Raw genomic sequence first — 18,030 nt, 5'->3', positions numbered from 1 at the left:
TTGTTAATCAGAGAAATTTATTCATTTATCAATAAAATAAAATATTAAAAATTCCATACTTTATATAAAAAATAAATTTTATAAAGATTAATATTGTTTATTGCTACTTTATACAAAATTTTTAACTATTAATTATTGTTTAATCGATTGAAACTATAATATTTTATGATTATTAAAGATTTAGGGAATTTTTTGGAAGGTATATTTTAAGGAGTAAGGGGTATGGATTAGGGTTTAAGATTAAGGTTTAGGGGTTAGGGGTTAGGAATTTAGGGGTTAGGGGTTAGTGATTTAGGAGTTAGGGGGATTTAGGGGTTAGGGGTTAGGGATTTAGGGGTTAGGGTGTCAAGGGTACTCAAGTTAGGTTGGTTGCTTAGATTAATTAGTTTAATTAATTTATATATTAAATATGTTCTTATGTGTTTGTAAAATATATAATGATAAATTTAATATATTTAAATTATGAGTATATATTACGTCTTATCGGCCTTGAGTATGTGCTAGCAGTCGAGTAAGTAGTGACTGCCCGGTTTTGTTTCTCCAATTTTTTGTCAGTACTCTACAAAATCTAGTTCACCCTTCTTTATAGTAGAAAGGATTGTTCTAAATATATTTATTGATGAACGACGGGATTTGGATTGTTGGAAGCTAGAAGCCCCCTTTCGGTTTTTTGGCAATGTTCCTAGGGCACCGATAGCACATGTCAAGAATCCTACAATTGGTACGTGGAGGCTCAGTGATCATTTAAGATATTTCAAATATGTATAGTTAATTTATATTATTTAGTTAAGAGATATAATATATATATATATTAGGGTTTAAGATATTTCAAAGATGTATATTGAATGGTTAAGGGTTTAAGGTTTATTTGAGATTTGTTAAATGATACAATTAATTAATACTTTTATATTTAATAATATTTAACTTTAACAATTGGATATTTTTTATATGGATATATATTTAGGTAATTAATTATTGAATTTGGATAGGATCAAAATATTAGAAAAAACTAAAAAAATATCCATAGTTGAAATAAAAAAAACTAAATTATATAATTTTATCAAAAACTTTTAAATATTACTTAAAATTTTAATAATTATTTAATTAAAATTTTGATGAAACATAGAAGAAATAAATAAATAAATAAATAAAATATGTGAGATTTAGCGGCGTTTTCAAAAAAAAAGCCGCAAAAGTTTTTAATAATTTGGAGAAAACGGTGTAGTTTTTGGCTGGAAATTTAACGGCCTTCGCGGCGTAACGTCGAAAACGCCACTAAATCTGGGAATTAGCGGCGCTAGGAATAAAACGCCGCAACGTTGCTCTGTAGTCTGTAATTAAAACGTTGACGTTTTGTGTGGCATATTAACGGTATTAGCGGCGCTCAGGTGAAAACGCCGCAATTTTTAATTTTATATTGTTTTTTTTAATATTAATTAAAAAAATAGTGTTTTAAAATTACTGAAAACGATGGCGTTTCAATAAAAGAAATTAATGTATTAGTGGCGTTTTTGTATAAGACGCCAAGAAAATTTGATTTAGCGGCGTTTTATTCATAAACGCCGGAAAAATATTATTAGTTTGGGCAAAACGATATAATTTTTGTTTAGGAATTCTTTTCGGCTTTAGCGGCGCAACCCCTAAAACGCCACTGAAGGTAGGTTTTAGCGGCGCTATCAAATAAAACGCCGCAAATTTTCCGCTCATTTTAGAGAAACACTGTCGTTTTACATGACACCTTAAAGGGATTAGTGGCGCTATATTAGAAACGCCACAAATGTTCATTCTGGTAAGACGCTGTCGTTTTATAGTGTCTGTATTTCATCCCAAATAGTCTCATCCCTTACCCGACAAATCACTTTTCTCCCCAAAAATTCCCCCCAAAATTTCCCCAAAAATCCTCCCAAATCTAGAATCCTAGTCTGTTGAGCCCCCAACCATCACTGCTACATTGCCGTTTACTGACCCTTCTGTTGTTGCTCATCGACCGTCGACCGTGACAGTCGTGTACCACCGCACTCCTCTGCCGTCGCTTGGGTAAAACAATCGGTAAGGTTTTCCTCTTTCTTTTCTGTGCGTAAATAGTTGAGTTTTAATCTATAAAAGTTCACTTCTCCTCTAACAAAACCCAATTATTGGATATATTAAATTTTAGTGAACTTGGGTGTTTAAAAAACTGGAAAAAGACCGAATCTTTTTAATTGCTTTGCATAGAGTTTTTAATTTCAGCTGTTGGGTCTTCGAATTCTAGTATCTTATTGTTTTTAAAGCTAAAAAAGATGGGTAATTTCATTACAGTGTTTGGGGTTATTTCTTGAATGGAGTTGAGTTAAATTCATGGTTTTTTTAGCTTATGAGATTCAACATCCACAAATTTTAGCAGATGGGTTTAATTATTGTGGTAATCTGGGTTTTTGTTTTTAATGCTAAAGTTCATCAAATAATTGCATCATCTTTGTTGAAGAAGCAGTCCGGTAAGGTGATTTTTGTGGTGTAGAGGCAACGGCGAGGAGCGATAAAAATGAGAAAAAAGGGGATGGACAGTGATGAAGGTTGATGATTCTTATGGTTAGTGTTGGACATTGATAATAATTGATAGTTTTTATGATGCAAATAAACCAAAAAAAGTATTTTAAAATAATTATACAGAGATCTCTAGCTTTAGTTAAAAAAATCAATTAGCAACCAATTAGTGGATTAACAAAATTTTTAATAATAGTAACTAATTCAAACAATAATTTTAATTAAAGTGACTAAATTAACAAGAAAAAAATTAAAATAACCAAACACTATTTTAAAATAACCCTGATGTAATTTACCTTTTACAAATCAATACTTAAAATTTGTAATCAAATTCAAATTTCCAAAACCACCATAAACTACTTTATTCGAAGCCTAAATCTAGAGAAGAAATTATTAGTGGCTTCCACTTTTTCCACCTTTAACATATTTAATGAGAGTTATTATTCAAATTATTTTTTTATTTATTATGTATTATAATTATATGTTATTTTTAAACATATATTATGCCAACTGATCTCGTTCTTTTTGGCTTAACCCTATTTTATTTTTCACATATATAACCTATTTTTCTAAAAAATTTTGAGAAGATTTTTAAAAAATCATGCAATCATTCGTGAAAAAACGTAATCAATTTACGTATATAAGCTATATTTAAATTTTATTGATAATAAACTTTTAATTTTAAAAATAATTGTAAATGTTATTTTTTAAATAATAAAACCTATATTCTCAAAAATAATTTTTATAATTTTAGAAATAATTGTAAATGTTATTTTCTAAATATTAACATCTATATTTTCAATAATAAATTTTATAATTTTAGAAATAATTGTAAATGCTATTTTCTAAATATTAACATAATACATAACTATCACATTAATATTATACATAACTTACATAATACATAACTTACGTTAATATTATACATAACTTACACAACTTACATAACTTAAATAACTTATATAATACATAACTTACATTAATATGATACGTAACGTACATAACTAAATTAATTAATAGTATAAATTAAGTTGTCGGACTTACATAAATATTTAACTTACATAACTTACATAACTTACATAATACACAACTTACATAATACATAACCTTCATAACTCATATATACTTATAACTGAACAACTTACCCTTGTAATTTCTGGTGAAAAGCAGACTGCAAGAATTTAGAAATGGACCGTTCTTGGATGAATTTGTCAAGGGTAAGCAACGGTTATCGAAATGGAGTACAGTATTTTCTAAATTTTGCATTTCAACATGCAAGCCAAGAGAACATGATTCTTTGCCCGTGTAACAACTGTGTCAACACAAACTGGCATTATCGTGAAATTGTATATGAGCATCTAATTGTGGATGGGTTTGTTCGGGGTTATAAAAAATGGCTTTTTCATGGAGAATGCCCGCCTAGTACCTCCTCTTCAACGATGGATGTATCTTATCCTGGTACTGCTTACCATCAGTCCGTTGTGGGGGATGACATGGAAGGTATGTTGCGGGATGCATTTAATATGCACAATCATCGTCCGCAGTCATTCCCAGCCGACTTTGTGGCATATGATGGTAGTAATCTTGGTGGAAATACTTTTACCGAACCGGGAACAAGTGTACCTCATGAAGAACCGAATGGAGAAGCGGCAAAGTTCTACGCGCTACTTAATGACATGAACGAAGAACTGTATGAGGGATCGAAATTTTCAAAAATGTCCTTCTGCGTTCGTCTTTTTCAATTAAAATGTTTGGGAGGGTGGACTGGAAACTCATTAACAATGCTGTTAGAGTTTTTGAGAGAAATGTTTCCGTTTGCAAAAATCCCTCAATCATGCAAAGATATGAAGAAAATGATAAAAGATTTAGGCCTTGGGTACAACAAAATCCATAGTTGCCCGAATGACTGCATATTGTATTGGGAAGATCGGAATAACCAACAGTGCTGTCACGTATGCGGCGAATCCCGTTGGATACATAAAAATACAGAAGATGAGAATGATGATGAAAATGATGCACAATCAAGAAAGAAGCCAGCGAAGATTTTACGGTGTTTTCCGTTGATACCAATGCTTCAAAGGTTTTTCATGTCGTCGAAGACAGCGGAGTTTATGACGTGGCACCATGATGGACGAACCGATGATGGATTATTAAGGCATCTGCCAGATTCTTTAGCTTGGAAATCATTTGACAATAAATTTCCAAGCTTTGCAAGCGATCCTAGGAGTGTGAGGCTTGGGCTAGCATCTGATGGATTTAATCCTTTCAAGATCATGAGTACTGCGTACAGTACTTGGCCAGTAGTGCTTGTTCCGTACAATATGCCTCCGTGGATTTGCATGAAGCAATCTTCCCTTATCTTATCTATGATTATCCCTGGAGAGAAAGGGCCCGAGAATGATATCGACATTTATTTACAGCCATTTATTGAAGAGTTAAATCAATTATGGGCTGGTGTCGAGACATATGATGTGCTGAGGAAGGAGAACTTTAATTTACGTGCAGCTTTGATGTGGACCATTAATGACTTCCCCGCTTATGTCAATTTATCCGGTTGGAGTACCAAGGGTCGTTATACGTGTCCTTGTTGTGCTGCACAAACATGTTCGCAATGGTTGTACAATGGAAAGAAGTTCTCTTACATGTGGCATCGTCGGTGGTTACCAGAAAATCATAGATTTAGATTTCAGAGTTCTGTATTTGACGGTACTGAAGAGTTCAGAGAAGCTCCTTTGCAGACCAGTGGCTCTGAAATCTTGTTCATGTTGGAAGATATGAATTTCATTTATGGGAAGATGAGCCAACCGCCAAACACGCAAAGAAATAGAAGATCAAATGATGAAGCTGATGGTGACTCTGATGAAGAGGACGATCCTAATGAGGCGGACTTGTGGAAAAAAAGAAGTATTTTTTTGAGTTGCCTTATTGGGAGCATCACCTTTTACGCCACAATCTTGATGTTATGCACATTGAGAAAAATGTCTGCGAGAACATTGTGGGTACAATTTTGAATGTCGACGGAAAATCAAAAGACAATCTTCAGAGTCGACTTGATTTAGTCCAAATGGGAATTCGGCCTGATCTTCATCCTATTCCACTTTTGAATGGAAAATATCGGTTGCCGCCTTCTATTTTTTCAATGTCGAAGACGGAGAAAGAAGTGTTCTGCATGGTGTTGAAGGATATAAAGGTTCTAGATGCGTATGCATCAAATATATCTCGATGTGTTAGTGTAAAAGATCGAAGACTGTATTCGCTAAAATCACATGACTATCACATCTTGATGCAAGATTTACTGCCAGTTGCTCTACGATGTTGTATGTCGAAGAAGGTGACGTCTTGTATAATTGAACTATCCAATATAATGAAAGCCATTTGTGACAAAGTTTTGGATGTTCAAGAACTTCAGAAGGTACAAGATCGAGCCGCTTTGACGTTATGCAACATGGAGAAAATCTTTCCCCCTTCCTTTTTCACTATTATGGTTCACTTGATAATCCATCTTCTGTATGAAGCAATTCTTGGCGGACCCGTTTTCTATCGATGGATGTATCCCATAGAAAGGTGTTAATTAAAATTTTTAAAATTTTCATTCATTCAGCTATATGCCTTTAGTTACAACTTTTGATATTGTTGTATATCGTGTTTAGGTTCCTATCCAAATTAAAGTCTTACTATCGCAACAAGCGTTATCTAGAGGGATCGATTGCTGAAGGCTACTTGGCAGAGGAATGTATGACCTTCTGTTCAAGATATTTGGAAGATGTTGAAACAAGGGTGAACAGACCAAATAGAAATGCTGGACTGACGGATCATAACTTCGCCGATACTTATTTGTTCCAAAGTTTTGGAGAAGCAATCGGTAAAGTTGAAATTGCAGAATTAGATGATTTATCGTGGGTACAAGCACATCGATATGTTCTGTTTCACCACGAAGCAATGGAACCTTTACGCAAGTAAGTTCTACAACTTTGATAAATATTCATCAATCAAATATTGTTTATCTTCTAACAAACGGAACATATTTTCTACTTAGTGAGTACAAAGAAATATTAAGATCTCGTTCGCGCTCCAGAAGAACACAACATCGAGATATCAATAAGTTGTTCACAGAATCTTTCCATGAATGGTTAAGCCAAACGGTATGCAATTGGAGCATGACTATCACAATTCATAATGTTTTCTCATAACATTTTTAATTACTCAGTTTACTTTTCACTCAATAGGTTTGGAGTGGGAAGAACGTCACTGACGAAGTTAAATGGCTTTCCCAAGGTCCAAATCGGGTGGTTAAAAGATATAGTGCGTTCATCATCAACGGATTCAGGTTTCATACAAAATATCGCGAGAGATTGAGGAGAACGCAAAATTGTGGAATAGTTGTTAATTCCTCAATTACAAGTTATGCTAGTGCTAGAGACAATAATCCTGTCGAGGGAAATGTGGAATATTTTGGACTTCTTACTGACATAATTAGTTAGATTACTACGGAAAATGGAAAGTTGTCTTATTTCGAGGTGATTGGGCCGATGTTAATACTGCTCGTGGAATCAAGCAAGATCAATTTGGTTTCACAATGGTGAACTTCGCTCGATTGATTCACGGAGGACAACAATTGATTGATGAGCCGTATGTATTTTCTTCTCAAGTCAAACAAGTTTTTTACTCAAAAGATCAAACTGATGAGGGTTGGTACGTTGTACTCCGTAACATCCCTAGAGACTTGTTTGACATGGGCAGTGGAAGTAGAGATGTCATTGACGACAGAACACAAACTTTTCCCTTTCCAGAACAAAACTTAAATGAAAACATTCGTAGTACTAGTACACAATTTCAATGGGTCTGCCAGGATACGGATGAAGATATTTACGACTTATAATGTAGTAAGCTTTTATGATTATTTTTTATATGTAATATAATAATATAAATATTGCTATTATTATATATTCCAACTATTTTATATGTGCTATTATTGTTGTAATTGTATACTAAGTTTTCAACTATTTTATTTGTATTGCAGATAAAATGACTAGAAGAAAAGTGCGAGAGCTAGGCATTGTTCAAGCTACTCCAAACTCGGCGGAAACAAACAGCAGTGGACAACAGACTGCTATCGGATCTTCGAATGTTCCGGTTACACCTGAGGAACCTACACAAGTTCAAAGTAATTTAACATTTAATTTACATCCGTGTTGACATATTGTTTATTTTTTTAAAAAATTCTTATATTATTATATAATATTTTTCAGCTGAAAGTGGTGGGACGCGGAGAGTTCGAGGATGTACGCTACTTAGGGATTTATACGAGCTAGATCCAGCTGAGCGTGTCAAAGTCTGCAGTAATAGCTTTGGTCAGCCTGTTGGATCAGAAGCTTGCCTTTTAGCAGGATACCTGGGCATTCTTGCGCGGAATGCAAATATGTTGCCAATTAATTACGAGTCATGGCGAGCGATGCCTGATAGTAACAAGAACCAAGCTCTCGATAACATTAAGGTAACAAAAAATTAATGTCATTTATAATACTTGGGTTTAAGTTTCATTTATATTTACTTTCTTAACTTGTGTTTTTTTTAGGCGAGATTTGCTCTAGAGGTCTCCGATGCTTATATAAAGAAGGTATTGGGAAAAAGATGGAGAGACCATAAGAGCACTTTAAAGAAAGACTATTTTAAGACAAAAACAACACTGGACGAGAAATTACAAAATGTCCCTCCCGGAATGCTGAGGTACCAGTGGGAAGAGGTCGTTAGATTTTGGACTTCAAAGAAAGGAGAGGTATGTGTTACTACAAAAATCTTGTAATTATTTTGGTTTATAGTACTTACTAATTAACGAACTAATAATTTCATAACGTAGGATTGTGAGCGCATTGGAAAAAGTAGTAGGCAGAAACAGAAATTCACTCACACAATTGGGTCGAAAAGTTTTGCTTGTGTAGCTCAGGCCCAGGTAGTATTAATTTTGTAAGTCTATCATATTTATTACTTTCCAACAAATAATATTTTTACTACTGTATTGTAGGAACTGTTGTTCGGTCAAAAAGTTGGACGCCTTCAACTTTTTGACATTACACATAGGAAGAAAGATGGAAACCCTATGACTCCTGAAGCTGCAGAAATTATGGTACGTTTGCTTAATACAATTTGACTTGTTTTAATTATTTATAGTGTTTATTTTCTAATGGTTTATGTCATTTATTGAAATGCAAATATTGTTAAGTTAGGCTACATTTATTTTTTTAATACATATATATCGTTCCTAACTATGTGATTTATTTATTAGGAAAAACTAAAGGATAAAAAAGCGGAGTACAAAGCGATGGCTTCCAGTGATAGTTCTGTTCATATTGACGACATTGATAACTGAATTATCACTGATGTTTTGGGTCCTGAAAGGTACGGTCGGGTTCGATTTCAAGGATCTTTTCTTAGCCCATCCCAATATTTCGGATCCAGCTCGCAACAATACATGCCTTCGGGAAGTCAAGCTAAAGCTGAGGTTCAGAGGTTAAGAGACCAGATGACTCAGATGCAAGCAACAACAGTTGAGCAAATTACACAACTTAAAGCAGAGGCAGCAGCGAGAGAAGCTGAGGTTCAACGAAAGTATGAAGAACTCCAGCTGCAGCTTAAAGCAGATGCAGCAGCGAGAGAAGCAGAGCAGCGTAAAAAGTTTGATGAACTCCAACTGTAGCTTCAGAATATGATGAATATGTTTCAACAGTCGCAGTAGCCGCAGCAGCCGCAACAGCCGCAACAGTCGCCGTCTTAGACTATCGTGTAAATATGTTTCAATTTTGACTTTTAATTATCATTTTAAAATTTATCATTTTTGTACGAATAATACGATTTTTATTTTATTTATTGATATTTATTATATATTATTCGTTTAATTGTAAATATTATATATATTTATTGCTTTTGGTTGGTTTCGATTTGGTTTCTTCTGATTTTTTTTACAGGAGGGCTAAAAATATAAAAAAAATTCTTTTACAAATCTGCCAAAATTAGCGTTTTTGCCAAAAACGCCGCTAAAAGGCCTTAGTCTTTTGCGGCATTTGTGAGAAAAGTGCCGCTAAATGGTCGTCGTCTTTAGCGGCGTTTGTGTGGGAAGCGCCGCTAAAGGTCTTGGTCTTTAGCGGCGTTTGTGTGAAAAGCGCCGTCTTTAGCGGCGTTTGTGTTGGAAGCGCCGCTAAAGGTCTCGGCCTTTAGCGGCATTTTTACTGGAAGCGCCGTTAAAGTTAGCGACGAGGGATTTAGCGGCATTTTTTCCGGCGCTTTGAGAAGCACCGCAAATACCTTTACCGGCGCTAAAAAGCGCCGCTAAAGGCCTAAAAAAGCGCCGCTAAAAACCTGTTTTGTTGTAGTGTGAGTACAATCCACCTCTAAAAATATCCCACATATATAAATATTGAACAGAACATATTCTTATTAAATATTTATATATTCAACAGTTATATTCGAAGTTTGAACAAGATTAATTGTGAAAGATGAATCAAAAACTATGAATTTGATTACAATATTTAAGTGCTAGAGCTAAATGGAATTAAAATTAACACTGCTTATATATATATATGTATGTATCAGTCATAGCTAACTTGTTTGACATTTTAGGGGTTGGTTACTCCATCAATTGGATTAGGCTAACATGCTGCAGAGATGATTTATATCAAGACCTATAACTAGAAAGACCTATAACTAGAGAGGAGGGAATACAACTATCAGATCATAAATTAATTATTATTCATTTTCTTTAATTTCAAAAAAAAGAGTAAAATCATATTTTAAATAGACATACAAATTAAAACATTAATTTTTAACAAAATAAACTAACCTATAAAAATAGGACTCACATGCCAATCCATGTACATATTATACTAACATAATACTTTTGTCTTATATGTCATGTCTTAAATAATTTAAAAGTTATAAAATAAATGAAAATAAATCAAAATTAAAAAAATGAAAAAGTTCATAAAAATTTTTAAAAATTAGCATGGAGTACATGTGGGTTGTCGTGAAGCTGTATTGTTTTAAAATTTGACATTTTAGTTAGTATTCTTGTTAAAAGGGTTATCGTACAAGTTATCGCGTTTAAAAATTTAACATTTTAATTAGTATTTTTGTTAAAAAAATTCTTTTTGTCTCTTTTTTTAAAAGGTTGATGCTAAGAAAGGACTCTTTTAAAAATATTAAAGTCAAATTTAGCTCAAAAAAATAATAATTGTCAAATTGACAAAAAATATAAATCGTAAGAGTTAAATTTAACAGTATGTCTTCTTCTTTTTATTATTATTATTTTTTATCCTAGTGCATTTTTTAAACTTATTATTTATATTCAAACCTTTCCTAATGCCAGAAGAGCCTTTTAGAAAGATACTGAATAGATTAAAAAAGCTTAGGCAATTTACATCTAAGACCTCTTGCAGACATTTTTACGTAGGCACATCTTCGGCAGAAAGCGGCGTAAGCATAGAGCAATGCTGCACATTTCGCGGTAGCTTTGCCAAATTAGACGTCCGGTCCGGCAAAGTCCTATGGCAAACCTTTACGCTACCTGATAATTTCGGTCAAACGGGGGGATATGCAGGAGCAGCCGTCTGGGGAAGTAGTCCATCCATTGATACAACTCGTAACCATGTCTATGTTGGCACTGGGAACCTATATTCAGCCCCTCTTCGAGTACGCCAATGTCAAGAAGCTGAGAATAATCAAACAGTGCCGACTAGTCCAGGCAAGTGTGTTGAGCCCGAGAACCACTCAGATTCAATCCTAGCTTTTGATTTGGAAACTGGTGCTATTAAATGGTATCGTCAGTTAGGGGGATATGATGTTTGGTTCTTAGCTTGCAATAATCTTTCCACCCCAAATTGTCCTCCTGGTCCAAACCCTGATGCTGATTTCGGAGAGGCCCCGATGATGCTAAGTATCGATGTCAATGGAACTAAGCGAGATATTGTCGTTGCTGTTCAAAAAAGTGGATTTGCTTGGGCTCTAAATCGAGATAGTGGTGACCTTATTTGGTCTACTGTAAGTTTGTCTTCATTGTGTTCTTTTCTATCCATTGTTTTCCTTTAAAACCTTCACTCTGGATGTATAGGAGGTCGGACCTGGTGGTCCAGGAGGAGGAGGCACTTGGGGCGCGGCTACGGATAAGAAGAGGGTCTACACCAACTTAGCCAACTCACTATTCATGAATTTTACTTTGATACCATCCCAAATAAATACGAATGCTAGTGGATGGGTGGCAATGGATGCTAAAAGCAGTGAAATCCTATGGTCGATAGCGGATCCGAGTAATTCCAGAGTTAGTGGTCCTGTCACCATAGCAAATGGTGTACTTTTTGCTAGTTCAACAGATAAACAAGGACCTGTATATGCTATTGATGCTAAAAATGGGAGAATTTTGTGGTCATATGAGACTGGTGCAACTGTTTATGGTGGAATGTCGGTGAGCAATGGATGCATTTATGTTGGTAATGGATATAAGGTCAATATAGGAGCTTTTACTTCAACTTATACTGCCGGAACCTCACTTTTTGCCTTTTGTTTGACCTAAAAGCTTCATTGGTGTGTGAAGGGCCCTTTTTTATCCATAACTGGTTTGTTTCTCTTTTTAATTATATGAAGATAGTGATGTTTATTCATGTAAATTTGGCTTAACTAATAAATTACAATTTAAATTATACCATTTTCCCATCTTAGTATTTAAATTTTTTTAGATTATAAGTGGTACCTAATTTTGTTTTCAAGTTAGTACCTTCATTAGTCCAATTGTTAGTTAAATCGTTAAGTATATTTTAAAAAAACTTAACCCATAAATTATTATCTAAATTATACCTTTTTTCAAGTTATACTTGAACTTTTTTTAACACAAGTAGAGGTGTTGATGGAGCCAGGCTAGATTTTGGTCGAGCTTAAGTATGATATTAACACACTTTATATTAGGCCAAACTTGGTTCAACCCGAAATATGAGCATAAAATTTTGCCCAAGTCCACTCATATTTGTGAATGGTTAATCCAAGCTCATTTTAGGCCTACCCATATTAATTTTTAATTTAAAAATATATATTTATATTATTTTTAATTTAATATTTAATAAATTTATATATTTTTATTTATTAAAATTTTATATATAGTCATCTTGACATTTTTTTAGGCTTAAATCACAAATTGGTACCTAAATTACACCCTTTTTCCCATCTCGGTACCTAAAATATTTTTGGTCATAAGTGGTACCTAAATTACTTTTTTTTTTCTGAAGTTCGTACCTCAATTAAAGCATTAAGCTCATTTTTTTTAAAAGAAATGCCTAACATACAATGGTATTTAAAGTATGCATTTTTCCCATTTTGGTACCTAAATATTTTTTTGGTTATAAGTGGCCTAAATTACTTTTTTTCCTAAGTTGGTACTTCTGTTAGTTTAATGGTTAGTTAAATTATTAAGTCTATTTTTATATAAAAAAAAAGATAACCAATTAAAAATAGACATGGGGTAAAATAGACAGTATTATTTTCTCTTATATATATTCTTCTTTAGAAAAGGACTGATGGTAGAATCGTTCAAGTCATTAGTTCTTAGTTTGATCAGTTCTTCTAGTTCAATCGCCTAAATTATTAAAATTTACAAAAATAAAAAGTTAAAAAATCAACAAAAAATAAAGAAATATGATTCAATTATTTTTTAGCTTGGTTCAACCAACCTGTATTGGCTTGCAAGTCTATCAATTTAACTCCTATCTCCAGTTTAGTTTAGAAAACACTGATTTTAATTGATGAAATAACTTTTTTGATATCTCCTAGTTGAGCAAGCATATGATGAGCTACGCGATAACATTTTTGATATCTCCTAGTTGAGCAAGTATCATGTCAATGGAACTAAGCGAGATATTGTCTACTGTTAAAAAAAGTGGATTTGCATGGGCTCTAAATCGAGATAATGGTGACCTTATTTGGTCTACTGTAAGTTTTTCTTCATTGTATCCTTTTCTATCAATTGTTTTCCTTTTAAACCTTCACTTTGGATGTATAGGAGGTCGGACCCGGTGGTCCAGGATGAGGAGGCACTTAGGGCGCGACTACGGATAAGAAGAGGGCCTACACCAAATTAGCCACCTCGCTATTCAAGAATTTTACTTTGATATTGTCCCAAACAAATATTACTACTAGTGGATAGGTGGCAATGGATGTTAAAAGCAGTGAAATCCTATGGTTGATAGTGGATCCGAGCAGAGTTAGTAGTCCTGTTACCATAGCAAATGGTGTACTTTTTGTTGGTTCAACATATAAACAAGGACCAATATATGCCATTGATGCTAAAAATGAGAGCATTTTGTGGTCATATGAGATTGGTGCAACTGTTTATGATGGAATGTCGGTGAGCAATGGATGCATTTATGTTGGTAATGGATATAAGGTTAATGTAAGAGCTTTTGTTCAAACTTATTCTTCTGGAACCTCACTTTTTGCCTTTTGTGTGACCTAAGAGCTTCAATGGGTGTGAAGGGCCCTATTTTAGCCATAATTGGTTTGTTTATCTTTTTAATTATACAAAGATAGTGATGTGTTATTCAACATTACTTTTTGTTTAATTTTGGCTTAACCTATAAATTACAACTTGAATTATACCATTTTCTCATCTTGGTATTTAAATTTTTTTTTACATCATAAGCTGTACCTATTTTCTTTTTCAAGTTAGTACCTCTGTTAGTCCAATTTTTAGTCAAATCATTAAGTATATATATTTTTTTTAAAAAAGTTTACCCATAAATTATTACCTAAACTATACTTTTTTTTATAAGTTGATACCTTAACTTTTTAAACACAAGTAGATGTGTTGATGGGCCAAATTGGTCTAGATTTAGGTCGGGCTTAAGCATGATATTAATGCACTTTATATTTGGCCAAACTTGGTTTGACCCAAAATATGGGCCTAAAATTTTGCCCAAGCTCGCCCATATTTGTGAATGATTAACCCAAACTCATTTTAGGCCTACCTATATTAAATTTTAATTTAAAATATATATTTATATATTTTTTTAATTTCATATGTAATAATTTTGTATATTTTTATTTATTAAAATTTTATATATAGCCATATTGACATATTTTAGGTTTGACTCACAAATTTGTACCTAGACTACACCATTTTTCCCATCTTGGCATCTAAACTATTCTTGGTCATAAGTGGTACCTAAATTACTTGTTTTTCTCATAAGGTGATATCTCTATTAGTTAAACCGTTAGCCCATTTAAAAAAGAAGCTTAGCCCATAAATAGGTAAGTAAAGTATGCATTTTTCCCATTTTGGTACCTAAACATTTTTTTGGTTATAAGTGGCCTAAACTACTTTTTTTCCCCTTAAGTTGGTATTTTTATTAGTTCAATTGTAAGTTAAACTATTAAGTCCATTTTTATAAAAATAAATAATCAATTAAAAATTGACATGAGATAAAAAACGCAAAGTGTTATTTTCTCTTATATATATATTTTTTTTTCTTTAGAACATGATTGATGATCGAATCGTTCAAGCTACTAGTTCTTAGTTTGACCAATTCTTCCAGTTTGATCATCTAAATTATTAAAATTAAAAAAAATTAAAAAAACCAATAAAAATAAAGAAACTCAGTTCAATTATTTTTTAGCTTGGTTCAACCAACATGTATTGGTTTGTAGGTCAATCAATTTAACCCGTATCTCCAGTGTAACACCCCAAAAATCATAATGTTAGAATTAATAAAGTCATCAAGAAATGAGCCTTAGTTTAGGTGGTAGAGAGCTTAGTAAACTCTTTAGAAAGAAAAGGTTCAAGCCCCACTTTTTTCATTCTTCTACTTTTATTTTTAAGAAATCAAGGAACAAAACCAAGTTATTATATATATTAAATGTGGTAGGAATTTGCCAAGAATGGCTAGCCACCCAAGTGATAAGACCTTAGCATATTTACCCATTGTTCCAAGTTTTATCCACACCACTCTCACGTGTTTTTTTCCCTTTTTCAATAGAACGGTTTATTTGCCAAATCAACCCTTTAAAGTGTGAAAACCCTAGATATTTAATCTTCTTTCCAAATCATAATATAAATATAGTTTCTTTTTCCCTATATCTTCTACTTTTTTTCTTCACACATGGCTATGCCACTCCTGAAGCCCTAGGATTACACATCTTACATGACTTAGGACCCCCACATGGTTGTGTCATCCTTGTAGGTTGAAGTTTTGAATGCCACACGGCCATAGTCTCTCACATGGTCATGTACCATTCCACACGGCCTAGGGATTCCCACATGGTCTAGTCAGACTATTGTGTGTCCTCTGAAACCAAGAACTTACAATTTTGACTCAAAATTTTATGATTTATTCAAATTAGTCCCTAATTGATTCACAAACTATTTTTAGGGTTTGGTTTAAGCAAACAAGTCCGTGATAACATGAATGATGCATGATTCCATAATATAATTGAATGAATTAATATCACATAGTTGCACGAATTGTGAATAATTATGTTAGTGTATCTGTATTCATGATTTTCATATAACATGCCTTATGAAATTACTAAATTGAATCTCTGAAAAACATGTGTTTTTGCTTCTATATTGAATAGTTGAAAGTATTACTGCCATATTTTGTTACTTATAGGTATGATCACCCTTTCTGTTATAATCTATTATAAGCATCTTTGAATTTTTGCATGGGATGTGACATTTTGAAATGAAGAAGTTCTAGCAGACTATAAATCTACAAATCTGATGGTTCATCCACATATTATTCGGTAGCTTTCATCTGCTAACATGTTGTGTATTCATAACCATCTGGCAGCGTATTAAACTGCAAATTTGGTGGTTCGCCACCCATTATCTGTAACTTTTATCTACAATAAAGTTGTGCATTCACAACCATCTGACAACGTATTAACTTGCAACATTTGGTGGTTCATCCACAACTCGATATGGAGGGATAGATGAGTTCTAGGGAACTTGTATGGTGTGTAGCGGTGGGGTAGGATTTTATCTGTTATATTGAATCTGTTTGCATCCGTAAATCATGTGCTTGAAATTATGGAAATTCTGATATGATATGGTGTATGTATTTGTTTATACGTTGTGAAAATTGTTATGTTAATCCAATATTCTAAATTTGCTAAGATGTGATTTAAGCTATATGATTTGATTTAATATGTTTATCAGTTATTTTGGTTATCTTATGATGGAACTCACACTGAGTCATAGCTCACTCCCATTTATTTTTTTATCTTTTCAGATAACCCACCAGGTTAGGATGCTGGTATGACAACCGAAGGGTTTCAGCTTCGATTTTACTTTAAATGTTTTAGTTTTACTTGGTATTTTATTTTTTATTTAAGAACAATATTATTTTATTTTGAAATAGTGGCATGAGATCTAAGTTTAGAATATTTAGTTATTAAAGAAATTATGCATGAACCCTAGTTTTTATTTAAAAAAATTAGTAACTATCATATTTCGCTGCTATACTATAATTATAATTTGAGGCATAATTAACCGGTAACTAAGTTTTCTAAATTATACAAATGTTTTAAAATGATTGTTTTCAAAATTGCGGTAATTCTCTAAGTCACTTCGGTGACTAATGCAATCTTCCGAATTCGAGTCTATCATTTAGACTGGATTGAGGGGTTACATTTGGTTGTATTAGAGCCTAATTTTTCTAAATTCAGACAATAGAAATTTGAATAAATTGCATGCATGCATTAAAAGGGTATTTTGGGTAAAACCATACCACAAATTTCTTTTGAAAAATTAATTTTCTACAGGAAATAAAATTCAAGACTCTAGTGTCGGTGTTACTTTAGCTATTGTTAAAACATTAGATATATAGTAAAAGTTTAGATTATGAATAAAAACTAATGTTCTAACTTTTGTATGAAAATTGTAGATATACTTAAACTACTTAGACTTTCGTGAAACTATGAATACTCAAGGTAGACGTGGTAAGGGTAGGCCTCGTAGGGTTGTACCTGTAGAGTCACCCACTGTTCAAGGTGAAGACCTAGTCTTTGAGGAGGAGCATGTCAAAAACTCTACGACTAATGGTGGCAGAGGTTATAAGAACGATGATGATGTGATGCAAGCAATGCTGAGGGTCCTATAAAGGTTGTTGGACCCCAATCTAGATCAATGAGCCTTAGTTCTATTGGGGAGAGACTCCAGTCAAATAGGGTGGAAACATTTAAGGGAAATGTTGGTACAACTCCCACCGTCGCTGAGTATTAGATGTAGTCAATAGAGAGAATCCTAGAGGACTTAGACTGTACTCTGAAATAGAAGTTGAAGGGAACTGTGTCCTTACTTAGGGAATAGCATTATCACTAGTGGCAGTCTACCATTTGGGGCACGCAGGCTGACCATATTAACTGGGAATATTTTTACAAGGCATTCCAATAGAAATGTATGGGAACAAGGTATGTGGAGGGCAACAGGCTTGAGTTTATCGAACTGAAATAAGGTGATAAGATCATAGTAGAGTA

General features: G+C 33.2%; 2 protein-coding genes across 2 annotated transcripts; both read left to right on the top strand.

The window, feature by feature from the left end:
- The first annotated feature begins 1,788 nt into the window (after positions 1-1,788).
- Positions 1,789-8,033, top strand: LOC121216305 (uncharacterized). The gene is made up of 3 exons (XM_041091898.1): positions 1,789-2,049; positions 7,544-7,687; positions 7,773-8,033. The coding sequence occupies exons 2-3, from the start codon at positions 7,549-7,551 to the stop codon at positions 8,030-8,032; spliced, it is 399 nt and encodes a 132-aa protein (XP_040947832.1). The 5' UTR covers positions 1,789-2,049; positions 7,544-7,548; the 3' UTR covers position 8,033.
- Positions 8,034-10,875: 2,842 nt separating this feature from the next.
- Positions 10,876-12,120, top strand: LOC121216081 (polyvinylalcohol dehydrogenase-like). Its single transcript, XM_041091374.1, has 2 exons — positions 10,876-11,553; positions 11,624-12,120. Exons 1-2 carry the CDS (start codon positions 10,876-10,878, stop codon positions 12,080-12,082), a joined length of 1,137 nt encoding a protein of 378 aa, XP_040947308.1. The 3' UTR covers positions 12,083-12,120.
- Positions 12,121-18,030: the final 5,910 nt, after the last annotated feature.

This window comes from Gossypium hirsutum, chromosome D04 (genome assembly GCF_007990345.1).
Source record: "Gossypium hirsutum isolate 1008001.06 chromosome D04, Gossypium_hirsutum_v2.1, whole genome shotgun sequence".
NCBI classification, from domain to species: Eukaryota; Viridiplantae; Streptophyta; class Magnoliopsida; order Malvales; family Malvaceae; genus Gossypium; species Gossypium hirsutum.
This window is presented reverse-complemented; position numbering and strand designations above follow the sequence as displayed.